The sequence below is a fragment of the Hermetia illucens genome, chromosome 6, assembly GCF_905115235.1.
Source record: "Hermetia illucens chromosome 6, iHerIll2.2.curated.20191125, whole genome shotgun sequence".
Classification (NCBI taxonomy): domain Eukaryota; kingdom Metazoa; phylum Arthropoda; class Insecta; order Diptera; family Stratiomyidae; genus Hermetia; species Hermetia illucens.
Window position 1 is genome coordinate 1,941,722 of NC_051854.1, and position 15,461 is coordinate 1,957,182.

Below are 15,461 nucleotides of genomic sequence, written 5' to 3' on the forward strand. Positions count from 1 at the left end.
GGCCTCCAGTCAACGTGGCATCGGCAGCTGTCGCTCGTGTCCCGACTATCTCTACTTATTGTGCTCTCGACAAGAGGGTTATCTTGCTTCTGGAGCGATTGAGCCAGCTTCCGCACTCGAGTCTGATCGCCCTTCTTGAGTACGTGGGACGGCACTCCCAACGGGTTGACTGAATGTGTTAAGGGCACCAAAAGTCATCTCCATGGGTAACAACCAAGACCGACGAAAGATACACAGCTACAACCACAAGCAACAAGCCATCCCGCCAACTACCGAGGATAGCTAATATAAAATCGACAGATTAAATTTCGCAAACATTCCAAAGTGCAAAATACCAGAGGAACCTCTTACCTTCATTGAGTTATTATTCAATAAATTAAAATAAGAATCAACCACGTGTAACACATTTCCAATTACTTAAATTTATCAGAAAAAAATTTTGTATCCACTTCAATTCAACTGAACTTTCAATTTTTTTCCTTTTACATCCTTTGCAAGGATAACGATACACCCAGGCATTCGGATTTATCTCATTACATGTTCTCATCTCAGCTTTTATCCTCTAAAATTGCCAAGGGTAAAATTCTGTATTCGTGATATGACCTAATTTCAAACATGTATCCATACTTACATATGTGGATATAGATTTCTGTGAACGGTTTTTTTTTTTTTTATTCTGTTTCTATCTCTCTGTGAGTGGTTTTGTTGCAATCCTACCTGAATATAATTGAATTACGCTACACACAGGCTACATACTTGTGAAGGATATAGACTTCGGAGATAGATGAGCCACTCAAATTATGGTGTCGTATTATGTTGCTTAGAAGGCAAATGAAGTTAAATTGAAAGCAATAACAATGGCAATGTACTACACGAAAGCAAACTAATTTGTTTACAGAACCAAACAATTAGTTGCAACGTTCGATACTTTCGATGCTTGATTGCATGAACGTTTCACCAATGGAGAGAATTACAGGGAAAATATTGAGTGTAGAATTGAGTTTTGAGGGTATTTTCCGGAAAATGATACATGTGACCATGAAAATTACACGTGGGACACGCAGATATGTGGTGCTAAAAAAGGTAGCTGTCAAGTAGAGCACTTGGTTTTTAAAGTCACCTGTCAAATTTAATATGTAAAAACGCTGTCAACTTGGCATGCAATGTTTAGATCGTATCTGAACAAGTATTAAAAACTGAAGGTTGTATGACTCTAGCCCAACATTTCAGGGAAATTTTATTCCGCCCTCACTAAGCGCTCTCTGTAATAAAAACTAGTGATTTGACAAAAATAGAAGGTTAATAACAGACCAATATCTGAAAAAGAATGCGAGATACAAACCACCAATTGCAATCAGCTTCTGCGTTAATCTTCATGTTATTGGAGGACTAAGCGCACACAAAAGCGTCGTAAAATTATACCCAATATTAGAAATGAAAATAATTAATTAATTTCCATGCCAATAAGCGGCTGGAAAGCAAAATCTGTTAATTATCTTCCTTCAATCCAAACTTCCTGCCTTCGCCTTAGTTCGACGAATACGCTTCGTGCAACCACAACGCTCCACTCTCTAAGAACATCCAAAAAATTCTTAAACGAAAGTTTGCGAAGATTTAAACATTTCTCTCTGGAACCTTACGACCCCCAAAAGTCTCCAGGAAGCAACCATTGAATTAATAATAATCATAATTACCACTATACCCTATCACCGAAAAAAAGCCCTCTTTAATATTTTATCTTATTTAAAGCATGTTGCTCGTCAGGATTCGAATGGATTAGTTACCCCATATTTCCGACGTAGAATCAGTGGCAACTCACGCGACCTATTATCCACGATCCTTGAAAGTGAATCCTTGCTGCTACAAGGCACACTAAAGGTTTATCCGTAAGTGAGTAGTAGGTACTCGTCTTGATGCATATTCGACTGCAAAAAAATAGGATCTGAAATGGGTTCTTTTCGACTTGGCGCTTTTCATAAATTCAATGTTAAAAAAATATTATAAACGAAGGAAAAAGAGGAATGTGTTCTTCATTTCAGCTGAAATATGATGAGGCTGGCTTGAGAGAAATTGTCTCTCTGTGTTATGAAAATTAACATTTAAGATTTCTTGGAGAGATGCCTAAAAATGTGTGCCAGTTGTTGGTTTATGTAAGGTTTGTCAGAGATGGAAAAGTATGAAGTGCAGGGACATTTAATTTCTGAAGGAATTGTCGAAATGTGTTGAATTCGTCTGTTGACGGAAGTGGTTTTGCATCAATGCGGCAGACATGCATGCCTTGATATAAAAAAAATTATTGGAAAGGGTCAAACTCTGAAGTAGGATTTTCGTAGTGAATTGAAAACTCAGTTGGAGTCAAGAGAAAATACGATTTTTATCGAACATTAAAGTGACAACACGAGCTCCCAGCTGCTCCGACAGTTATTAGGTCCCCTTTTCGTGCCGAAACCATTTTTTTTCTCCTCCTCTTCCACCTACGATCCTATCATCGCATGAGTCATTCCACCAAACGGGCGTCCTTTTATCATATCTTGTGTATATTTTCTCTGCTTCGGCCACTTTTTTCCTTGCAAAGAATTTTTCGACAAATTATCACAAGTCCTAACCGTTTTCTTCCCCTGTCTTCCTTCATCTTCTGCGGCGATTTTAGCATACTCCGACATCTCTGAGCATCAATTAGTTCGGAGTTGAATCGTATCCCCGCCTAGATGGTTCCTAGTTGATGTCAGTTACTCTCCTGCGTGTGAAGTCTCATGAATTCAACTCCACAAGCGGCTTTGCTGCTGAAAACCAATTGACAGACCCTTTTTAGACATCGATCGAAGGAGTTGTACAGGAATTAAGACCGATGTGTCAGATTAATCGAATGACTCTCTTTTCTTCAGGCTTTTCGCAAGTGGGAGAGATTAGGGATGCGCGCTCAATTTAGCTAACGGAGCTAACCTTTTGACATCATTCAGGCACTCCAGCTTACTATTGACTGTGCGCGCAAGTGGAAAAGCCTATAAGATTATTTTCATGGTCTTTATATTCTATAGGAAATATTAAGAACGCCAGCTAACGACCATCGAAGAATTAGCCTAAGTCAACATTGATAGGACTAGCACTGGGAGTTATCGGGGTATCCCAAAGCGCTAGGTCTTCATTGGTCAGCGTAGATGTTCGTAATGTGTTTGCGTAGGGAAGAATCTATTTGATTGACTATTCTAACAATGCTTCAAGTTGACTCCTCTACTTCTTTGCTTAATCAACCTAGCTTTATACTGAAGAACGTTTCCTCACAGAGCTGCACCTGCAATCTTTCTCTGGTGTCCTACTATTTTTCATAATCTTCATCTTTTAGAGGATTGCAACAAAAATTATCGAACTCTACGCGTAACTAGTCTCCTCCTTTGTCAACACTAGTCTCACGCATCGCTTTGCATTACTTTGGTTGATATTTCACTTTGATAATAATTTATTCAGCATATTTTCAGCAAACAAAACATGCAATCCGTCCTAAAAATATTATTAGCAAACCTGAAATGCTAAGACCAGTTTGCAAAACCAACGCTCACTGATAATCCGATGCTGTTAAGACAAATATCATCAACATTAATCGAATATCATTTCGGGGAAACAAAGAAAATGCTCACAGAAAAACAATAAATAAACCTTTCATTATTACAGTTTTATACCATTCAAATGATCAGATAAAAAGTAAAAAGAAACGTTGCTAAATATTATGTCGATATTTATATGTCACCAAGCCGATCATCTGATTGATTAGCATCATCAAATTTATCTGTTTACGAGTATTACAAAAGAAAGATGAAAATGTATCTTTTCATGACCAAAAGATTTTTATATAGAAAACCAATGAAAGTGTGGGTGTGAGAACAGTTCCGAGTTCGGTGGCGCCTGCATTTCTTTCCAGACTCACTACAAACGAGTATTTGGTATTTCACCGAATATGGAATTTCTATTTTAACATTTTAGTAATTTTTTCTGGCTGCAGGCGGTAGTGAATTGATATTTGCATGCATAAGTTTATGTGCAAATAGATTTAACGATCATAAATCGATTCATTTAGCGCGACTGGATAGCTTAGGAACATATTTCCCTCAAAAAAATTGAAACTAGTTTTCATGGCTGCGGGGTTGGATTTGAAATTTTGGAATGTTTGTTTGTTTTGGAGAGCCATTGGAAGGGGGTGCGGGTGGTGTGACGCGTGATATCTGTGTGTAGATGCAATTTGAAGTACAAATGAGTGGCAAATAGGAAGCGGCCCCATCAAATATCAACAAATTAGTAAGGTAAACATTTTACGATAGAATATCGTGGTAGTATCGATGGAGGAATTTAATTAGTTACTGGATCAGAAATTGTTTGATTGCAGAAATGAGTGTTTTATTAATTGCGTATAAGTTGAGGTATCACTCACAATTATTGAGGTGGATTTTTGGTTTGAACTCAGCTGACCGTCGACAAACATTAACGATGGTGGGACCGCAGCAAATAGATAGTATGAGATCAAAGAGGATGCTGAACTGGCTAACATGTCCTCGAAACACACTCCTAATATAAGGTCTCCACCAATTTATGGTCCTACTAGCGAATTCATTAAACAAACCATCAGGTCCCATATATTTATTAAGGATTCGATAGGAATGACACGGGATATCCATCAGGAGAGGGGGAAAAGGAGTGAGGATTTGAGCGAATAGCACACGCTAAACTATAAACTGAACACCAGCGAACCAGAGTGTCTAGGCTCCATTGAAGGGCGATACAGTCCATAAGGGACGTTATAGCTGAAAACAGCTTAAGGCCGTCGACATAGAGCAAACAGGGACAAGAGAAAGGAGGAAAAAAGGTCGTTGATGAAAAATGAAAATAATAGACGGCCTAGAATTGAGCCCTGTGTGCCGCCAAAGGACCATAAGTGGAAAAGGAATGGAATGTGAAGCCATCAAAAGAGACACACTTCCTGGCGTGAATTTAGACATTTAGCCACAAAGCTAGTGAAGTAGAGCAGGTTGGAGGCAGTGGACTTTCACGCAACAAACCCGTATTGCTTTTTCACTATGAGGTGGCAAAAATGGAAGGACAACCAGTCACTGACATAACTTTCCAAGATTTTGGAACAGAAAGAGAGGAGCGAAATGGGACGGTAATTCTCAACAAAAGTGCGACCGCCACTTTTGTGAACGGGGATGATGAGAGCCCCTTTCCACAGGATAGGAAAATGGTTTTCTATAAGGCTCTTGTCGAACATAATGCAGAGGCAAAAGAAGATGGACAATTCCTTCGATAGAATGCAAACAGAGTTACGGACGGACGTTTGACAGGATGCCAGGACGGAAGCACTTTTAACAGGATACTTGCCAAGTCTGCGGAAGTTCCGTCAACAGGATGCTTGCAGGGCAGAAGTTCCTTGAAACGGATGGTTACAAGGTAGAAGTTCTTCGAACGGATACCTACAAAGTTATAGAAGGAGAGGAATTGGGGTAATTTTTCCAATGCTAAAAGAATTTCCTCGATTAAATGGGTGAATGGTTAATGGGTAAAAACAGGACGGACCCAGAAAAAAGACGTTGAGTTTTTATCCAGAGAAGGGTTATAAAGAAACTTCAAGAATCAGGCCTGAAATTATGCAGCAGCAGAGTCATGTTATGTGCAAGATTAAAAGACGAACTAGATTAATTTGACTCAGAAAAAATGGAAGAAGCAAGAGTGCAACTGCGACTGTTGGCATCCGGTTGGCAAGGTTCAAAGATATAAGAAACTGGCTGGATACTTTCAAGTGGTGACGAAAATGATAATAATAATAACTTTACTATAGCCGGTCCCAAGCCCGATTGTGAAAGGAGGAAGAGTGGATATCTTCAGGCAAATGCAGGAGCTTTGTAATCTTCCAGATTACTCATTGGAAAAGCTATGACCACATCTGGCAGTTAAGTATAAAATACAAACCCAATAGATGAGGAGGGGGAGGAACTTAACGTCTGGTACGGATAACCGGTAGGAGTCGTCTGATTTGGTAACTGGGTCGGGTTCCCGTAATGGAGAGTACAGCATCGAAATATCGTAAGATGATTCGACGTCTAGGCGCCATGATGACCAGAACCATGGCTCTGTCTGCTGGAGCTGTTTCGCCACAATCTGTAGCGTGCATTTCAGCAGGTTCGCATAGGCATCGGATGGAGTAGACTGAGAAAATAAAACTCTACCATCGGTTCTACGAAATAGCAATATCAGGGGCAGGTACAATACTTCACCATTCGTTGTTAGACAAGAAATTTGTCGAGCGTTTACCATAATACTCGCACGAGTTGCAGACCAGTATCGCTTTAGTACTCGCAGTGCTACAATTCCGGCCGTCATTAGGGAGCGTATTGGGCTTGAGGACATCAAGGAAACTGATGACTAAGAGTCGATGGGGCAGAGGCGGGGGAATCAGCAGCACCCCGTACTGCAGATGACAGTTTCAGCCCTTGGCGAAGCTGTGCTCTCCGCTGAGATTCAGGACGAATTCCAAAGAGCGTGCACACAATTCTCGGGAATGGATCCTTTGCATAGACCAAATATTCGCAGGCATGTCTTCAGCAATTCCGGCAATTTTATCTCAAATCAATGACGAATCGAGATGCAATCTACTGTATGCTGATGTGTCGCTCTTGCAACTATGATCACTTGACCGGACAGATCGACCATTGGAAATTCGTCTAGATCAACGACGTAACCCATTATGACAGGACATTGCTAGGCTGACTCAAATCATTGGGAGCGCCAGCAGAAGAGAGAAAATAGTTCAGAGTGTTTACCATAGCCATCTTTGTGTGACACCCATATTTGAAATTCTGGACACACTAAAGCAGAAAGTCAGCCCAGACTTGTTCAGAATGCAACGTACGCGAGAAACCAGCGGGGCTTTTTCAGATCACTCAACGAATCCCAACAACGTTCAGACAGTACAGTTTTCGGTGACGGAAAGTAAAGAATATTGGGGTGGACTTTGGGGGTTACCGATGATGAGTGGATCAGCGCCGAAGGCACCCGTGATGCCACTACAACTGGCATGAATTTTGCGGATATTACTGAAAAGGAGGTTCGACGAGCCATAATCAGCTCGCAAAACTGGAGGGTCCCTGGTCTGGATCGAGTGAAGTATTTCTGGTATAAGAAATTTACCAGTATACATAGTCGGTTGGCACATAGCATTAGCTAGGTCATTAGTCGGAATTTCCGCACTTCCTTACTGTGAAGATTGCCTACCTTAGGCCAAAGAGATCTCTCTCGCATACCTGGTTAATTAATGTCCTATGTCTGTGTCGCATTGACCCCAAACTAATAGTTTTGGAGACAGTCATGGAAGGTGGCGTACTACCTTCATCTAAGGGTGCCAATACTTCAGAGCCTATCCTTATACGGAGAGACATCTTCCAGGAGAATTCGTTGTAGAATGATGCTAGAGGGCATGGTTTTGCAGCCAACTATGTGCCAAGTGCGAGATGACACACTTGATGTACTTAGATGACATCAAGGAACCTGTTGCCAATAATCGATAGGTTTAGTGGTGATATCCAGATTTGGATTAGACAAGTGTCGAATTTAAGTTATCCGCAAAAATCATCACGAGCCGCATACCGCACATAACATTGGTGACCTCCACATCGAAGCTATGACCGAGACAGAGTTTTACAAGGAGCTAGGAATTCTGCAAGGAACCCATGCTCTAGTTGGTGTTCTGAAGGATGCTCTGCTGTCTGAATTGCTGCGACGTGTGATGCTGGTGCTGAAATCGCATCTCTCGGAGAAGAATAAAATAAGCGCAATGAATTTGTTCGCTATTCCTTCACTGCATGCTGCATTCCATGGGCGAAGACCGATCTGAAAAACGTTCAACGGCGGATACTGGACTACTATATCCAAATTCCGAATGCATCGTCCTACCTCTGCCGTGTAGCGAATGAACCAGTCTCGTGACATCGTAGGCAATGACGTGGTTGATATTGCGGCACAACATCGCCAAATCGAATCGTTACGCGCTTATTTTTACAGCAAGGACCAGGCGAGATCCTTATAAAGCAGTTTGCAGACTGCGGACTGACTAGCTCGAAGAATCGATATTTCACTCCTCTGACGGAGGTGAAGTCAGACCAAGAGGGGATCGATGAAGCCGAAATGAGTTGCAGTAGCTAGCCGTTTGTCGACCTCCATCAAACACATTTCTAGGTGCTCTTTGCTGAGATGGTGGGATTTATCTATGCCATTCAGGACAGCGTGGACGCCACCCAAACTTATAAATAGCTCATAATAAAAGAGGGGATGGAGAACGACCAGTGTAGAAGATGTGGTTCTAGAGACAGTGTTATAGTTCCCATAATATTGTCAGCTACGTGTATTGTACGTAGGTCTCCCGAAACTCCCCTAGATATCCTGAGACTCCAACATAGTGTGGTTAAGACCATGCAGAAATACATCCTTCTGCAAACGTGCTTAATTTCGCGCGGAGTTGCAGGATGACTGAATGCAGGAATTAGATTCCCAAAAACAAATTCCAACCCAATAATGTCACATAATACTCAACCACTCAATCTGCTGTTAACGTGAGACTTATCCAACCAGAGCATCTGAGAAAGGCTTCACCCGACAGACAAATGATGTCCCTGAAATAAGCTGGAGGTTTGTCGCAGGAAGCCAGATCGAAGAATTCGAGCCATTCTAGTCAGTTAGCCTAAGAGATCCCCAAATTTCTCTAGGAAAACAAACGGCAAAATACGAGTGTAGAATATTCAGCCAGAAAGCAGCACATATAGGGAATCTGGTAAGTCCTGAGGAAGTATTTGATAGTTTGGATTTTCAGCCGCAACCAACGCGAAAATTAGATTATTGGAAGTCTACCTTGGGGTGTGAATTATGATAAATCGGACGAACTTACTCCACCTTGCGGCCCTCCATCATTCAGGCTATTTGAAGACGAATTGCTCTCCTTCAGTCATGCCTGATTTGTGTGTAATCAAACCCATCTCAACCTAGCTCCAAAAACTCTTCACAATGCAAATATCTTCTGCTTCCTACTCCCAACGAGGTGGGCCCCATCTCAACATAATGCTATGATTCAAATTTATTGAATTTTCCAATGAGTTCACTTGCCGCCTTTGACGCCGCACTAGACTCATTATTTCATTTACCTTTCCCAATTGCAACCTTCCCATCTTCTCGCACTAAGGTAACCGCCAACTCCACCTGAAAATGACTGGAAAGCGTAACCTCCCCCCGTCGATTCTCCCCAAGATCTCGAGCGTCATCGCAACGCTTACAGTTTTTCATAGCGAATTTTGGGTGTACTTTTTTCGGTCGCCTACGTGCAGAAAGTCATTGTAGATTGTGGATCTACATAAGAGCCCCAACCGATGTCGTACTATTACACACTTTCCTTCGCTTCCTTACACGCTTCCACGATAAACCGCCATCCGAGTCATTTCCAACTCCATTTCGGTTCCGCTCAAAACTCGCCAGCCTCCCCGGAAAACTTGTTTGGTCCCTAAACTTTTGCAAACATGTAGCCAAACTCTGGAAGTCGATTTCCATGTTCGTTACAACTTCCGAGACGTGTGGACAATGTGACCGCGTCCAACGGCTACCTTCTCTGAGGGCCGGAGCGATGGACCGCTAACAAAGGCACCGGAATAGGCAGATGTTGTGCAGATGTTTTGCTCGGACTCCGGTCTCTGCAATCACCTGATTGCCATCGCCAGTTCGGGTCTCAGCCGCTCACAAAGACTCCATTCATCCACCGCTTGCAAATCGACACAGCGCGGCGAGTAACCAGTACCAGGCAAGGAACAAAACATGTTTCAGCTTCGACTCTCGCATGTACGGTCCCCCTGGGCGCGTAGCTCGTCCCTCTTTCTTAGTGCCGCGAAGGCATGCACAGCACAAAAAGGATAATCGAATTTCTGCGACGGAACGAGTCACGGAAAACTATTGTGAACGACGGGGCCAAGGCAAGAACAAGAACAACGACGAGGGGAGCTCTGCTTCCAAAGACACTGAACGGTTGGACGTGCACGGTGACAAGGGGCAGGAAGACTGGCACGGAGGGCAACAAAGACGATAAATCGAAGACTTACAAGTTCGCCAGTCGATGCAAGTCGCATGAGCCTCGGCGAGGAAAGAAAACGAGTCTGGAGTTTCGAAGCGGAAAGGGCCCACCAGCGCCGGGGGAGCATGCAAGACACAATGAAAATGCTCACAAAAGGGTTCGTGGCGGTAGGGAAGCGACACTCACCTTATATTGGGGACTGCGGCGGCAGCTGCTTGTATCGGTGGCGGGACGCTGTACGGGAACGGCAACTTGCCCGCGACAGCTGGATTCTCGAACAACATGACGGTGGCGACAATTTTGCTGCAGTCTGGTTGCGGAGGAATTCGCCACTGAGGGCTTCACAGTCAGCAGACGAACAGGGTCCGCGGGAAACGCGACCGAGAGACTCTCCGCGGAACGCTAGGCCTGCGGCCACTTGCACTTCCCGACACACAATCGCTTTGGGCAGCGACGTTGCAATCACTCTCGGCACACTTTCCAGGCAATGCAATTCTTCCTCGTTTCGGCACTTTGGCAGGGTTAAAGAACTGACACCGGAACACGACAGGGCATTTGGCAGCGAGGCTGGCGGTCCTGCTGGGACCGGACGCGGGCAACTTCCGACCGATTTCGGCCTGTTCGCGGGCCCACTCAGGCTCTGATTCGCTGGAATGTGCACTGCGGATCGGATTCGGCCACCAAGTTTAACGTAAACATTCACCGGGTCGCGGCGCGTTCTTCCTCCCTTCGCACGGAGCTTTTGTTCGAGGCTGCGGACACACTTGGCTGCTTCCCGTTTGAACGCTGACCAAGTGGAAAATCGTTGGATCGAACGGTTCAAATACCGTAGTAAGTACCAATACCAACTGCTGCGGCAGCCACGGCCGACAATTCACTCAGAAACAACGCTTGGCAGACACAATTGTGTCTGGCGGCAGGGCAGCCCTAATGCGTTCCGGAAAACCTTCTTGGAGGCTGCACAAAGCCAGTCCGAGTCACGGCAGAGACGGGGAAAACTCTGCTTAGCATCAGTCGCTCGCGTCCTCCTTCACTTTCGCTTTTCCACACTCCAGTGCGTAGCACGCGACTCTCGATTAATCCAAATCCACGAGTTTTCCTGGCTGACAGGAAGGCGACTCGTTGCGAGCGAAAAGTTCCAAAGCCACCAGGCGTGCACTCAACAACAATTTAATTCCCGATTTTATCATGAAATCACACAAAAATCAATTCGACTCCAAACTTGCAACACCTTCACACAACGGTTGCGACCGGACTGACGTGCTCGCACCTTTAAGAAACTCAAATCTGAAATATCGGAATTTCGTGGTCGCCGTCGTCACTGTCGACGAACGTTTTCTTCTGGCTGGCGACGCGGAACGGAACTGGCGCAAGCGGCCGAAACGGAATGGAAACTTGGAACGACAACAAAACAAAGCAAAACGTCACTCGTAAACTAGACGTCGGTTGCGGTCGGCAGCTTGTCGTCGACCGACGATGTACGATGGAGGCCAGCGACTGATTGCCCTTTCGGGTCGAGTGTAACGGACAGGGCCGCATCGGGGTGCCCACGCATAACGGAATGCACGGGTTGGGGCGCTTTGGCGATTCCAGTGCGCTCCTGGTGGGTGGAGCGGCGCATGCCCCACGAATGTTGCCGACAGATTTTGTTTACGGACCGTTCGTGAAGCGTTTCCATGCGACGCGCACACGACGCTCTTGTATTTCATTTTTTGTTCGTTGCACGTTCCATGTTTCGCGGCTAATTGGAGTATTTGCGCACACGCATTTCGTTTCCGTTCGTTTGTGGTTGCTGTCAAATTGGAACTAGGGGTGCCGTACTCGGATATTTACTGGAAAGAATTATAACCGCTTTGAATCAAAATCAAAATCGTTGAAAATTTAAAAAAGAAAACCTCTTTGAGGCATGAAAATTGAGTCTAATTTACATTAAAAATAAATTCATAATAATAGAAAGGAAATAAATTCAATACAGAAAAAAGACGATGCCGTAGCTGAGGCGTCAGTTTCAAGATCTCAGGCTAGTGCCTGAGTTCAAATCCACGCCGGGTCATAGATGCTTATGATTGTCTAAACGAAATAGGACAGTACAATGGACCTATTGCAGGTCTGAGTGCTGCAGAATTCAAAAATGGACATAGAAATAAGATAAACTTCCGAGTTAGTAAGGGCATGTGAGGCTTAATGTCTGAATGCCGACGTCGTTCTGGTTATCAAATGTTGTTACTGAACTGATAATTGGAATTACAAAGTATCTAAATAGATTAGCTAGTTAAAGGTCCGACAGAACCATTAGAACACTAACCTTTGGCGTTATATCTTTCGCTCTGAGGACTCTTATCAAGGACAAGGTTCAACAGGATAGGGTGTTTTGAGCTCCTGCTCATAAACGAAGATTAATGCAAAGGAAGCAGAGACTACTAAACCGATATTTTAACTCTTTGCCAATAGAAGAAAGGACCAGCATTTCGACCTATTCCGTGCAGCTCTCTAAATAGATGTATTAGGAAATGGTTCCTCCTGGTTTCCTTATCTAACTCGTTACCCCTTGAAACGCCAATCCAGGGTAGTCTCTGAATTCTCTGGCTACGAAAATACATATATATCTCTAGGTGTACCAGTCAGAATTCCTCTTCAATGTACAGAAAACTACTTATATTCGATGATTTGTTTGTTTCTAGGAGTCCGGAATATAGAAGTCAGCCTATCTCTCTCTGGGGTTGATGTATGGCTTTCCAGGAGGAGGAGGAGCCCTCTATCAAGACCATTAGAGGATAGCTATAGCCGTGCGAGGTGGCGTGACATGTTAACAAAACGCTGCGGATCTACTCTGAGGAGTTGAAGCCCATTGGATACTTTGCAGTACGAACGGAGCCTCACTGATCACTTCAGTGAGTAAGCAAAAAAACAAAGTGGCATCCCGTACTGCACAGAAACTGGCCCTGCAAGCGGAGTCATATCTTCGTAACATTGGGAGCCAGGTGACTACATCCAAGAAGGGAGAAGGAGTCAAGCAGTAGACCCAAAGTCAACACTGCCCTGCTAAGACGACCGCCAAACCCAACAAAGGCCCTCAGACAAGCTTGAAAGTGAGGAACCACAGGTCCAACACCAACATCTTCGTCCCGATTACCGCAATTGCATTTTATAGTAGGCCAATACTCAGAATCCTAGCAAGCGGACAACACTGGGTCAATTTTCGACCTATTGGAAAAGCGAAATGACTATCCAACAAACAGTTCTGGACACATGAAAGCAAAAACTTTCTGTCATATGCGATCGGTTGCGACGGTATGGCGAAAGTCAGCCCAGACGTGTTTAGAATGCAACGTACGCGATGAAACAGCGGAGTTTTTTCACATCACTCAATGAATCCTAACTGAGCGTCCAGAGCGTGCAGTTTTCGGTAATAGAAGCAAAAAAGTGTTGGGGTAGAATTTAGGGTTTACCCGCCCAGCATGCACAGCGGATCATCGCAAGGGTACCCGTCATAAAACTACGCCGGGCATTAATTTTGCGGATGCTAACGAAGGGGAGATTCGACGAGCCATAAACAGCAAACAGGTCAGGGATGGAGAGTGAGAAACCAGGAGACCCGCTATTAGTTATGCTAATGCGGTAAAGAGCATTAGAAGCCATGCTGCCAAATTATTTCCGGAGCAAACACTCACTAGAGAGGAGAGGGAAATAATCGAAGACCTCATGGTAATGGAGATGTGTAAGGGATGGGATAAGGACCTCACTTTCGACCAGAGCTTATGCTGGTAAAATGCGCTACGGACAACGTGGCGGACTGGCTTAAGACTTAAGTTCCTAAACGGTTAGGATGGAAGAGAACGGAGTTGTTGACATGCGCTGGAGATGAAAAACCAAGGGCACACATGGCGACGGTCTAAATTCCCAAAGCCACAGCGACTGAAATGGGGAACCTTTTAGGCATCCTCATCACTCAAAACATGGATTTCCACTCACGGTTGTGAGGAGTTTTTAGAAGCAAGAAGAAGGGCAAAGGCAAACTCCTCACGATCGGGATAAAAGACCGATCGGATCGATCCTTTCAGGCAATTAAACGTAACTGCCTTGTCACTTATAGACCGAGATCGAGCAGGAAAGTGGATCCCTTCCCTTGTCCTAGACCTTCTAGGGCTCAAGTCGAACAGCGAAAGGTAAGAAAGTGCCATGTCTAATGAAAAGGATAATTCTCCAAGCACTAACGGGGCCAGAGTAAAAAAGCGCAGGTCGACCTCTTTCTCTCTGCAATGGCAAGTTCCAAGAATAACATTGAAATAGTGTTGGCTCGAGAACCCTGAGTGTCATGTGGGATATCAAATGAGAAGGCTCAATTAGTATTTTTAGAAAATGGTCCTATTTATTTTAAATGGTGTCTCCACTGATAGGCTGATCAAGCAGTCTGTGTGTGTAGGCTTTTCGTATCTTTTTTTTCTCATGATTCCTGAAGACCAATAAGGTCGAAATCTTCTCGAAGACTTCGAGTAGTTCCTTTTTCGTGGTAATCTCATCTATCATCATCGTAATTTGCACTATAGTGATGCCTTGCCTGGTAGCTGTTATATGTGACTCCTGTCCGAAGGACTTTTCAAGGTGGTTGAATAGTTTGTCCACGGTTACATCTAAAGATTTTTTGAGTTTTCCAGGATTTCCTAACATCGCCAGCTTTTCGCCCCAAATTACCAACGATCTGTCTTGACCCTTCTGAGATTGTCCGCATCTCTATCTCTCCTTTTCTTAGCATCCACTTTTCTTCCGGTTTCATGTGGGGTTATCTCCTTTTCTCAACCACTGCCGCTATGTGCACTTCAAGTCCCAATATCAACCAGTCTTCTTACCTGTTCCAGCTTTTTGACGTTCTCGAGGCTGCTATCTGCTGATTCGTTCAATCGTTCACGCAGACTGCTTTCTAGTTTCGCGCCCCTTCACCCTCCCCTTCTTCTTGAGGTTTATCATATATCAATCTGCCCTTTATGATGCCTCCAAGATAGTATGGCATTTGATTCGTACCAATAGACATTTTCACAGACGAAATTATGTGTGAATATGATGAAAGGCATAGCTTCTTAGAATCGCAAATGGATGTATTGAACTGGGAAAATCTTTCAGTTGGTGACAACAGCAGCCGAACAACCGGATTTAGCCCTTTGTAGCTAGAATGAGGTAGAAGGGAAGACAGTTCTATATTTCATATTTGAAGGTACATTTTGAAAGGTTGCCTTCAGTGAAAAATCTATACGCTCTCTGGCTCAAAGAAGCATACGGCATTGGTCTGAATACTTGGAGCTCGAAAGTCTCACCATCAAAAAGTGAAGTGCAAATATGAGGAGATTATGTACATCTCACTCACTTGGTACTTTAA

General features: G+C 43.9%; 1 protein-coding gene across 3 annotated transcripts in view; it reads right to left on the reverse strand.

Moving 5' to 3' along the window:
* The window catches only part of LOC119658613 (RNA-binding protein Musashi homolog 2), a 147,478-nt gene extending 136,084 nt beyond the window's left edge, over positions 1–11,394 (reverse strand). The window contains exon 1 of one of the 3 annotated variants that reach the window (XM_038066099.1): positions 10,277–11,394. In XM_038066099.1, coding sequence (XP_037922027.1) covers positions 10,277–10,374 — 98 coding nt within the window. In that variant the 5' untranslated portion in view covers positions 10,375–11,394. The remainder of the gene's footprint in view (positions 1–10,276) is intronic. The other 2 variants (XM_038066101.1, XM_038066100.1) reach the window with 2 other exon arrangements.
* Positions 11,395–15,461: the final 4,067 nt, after the last annotated feature.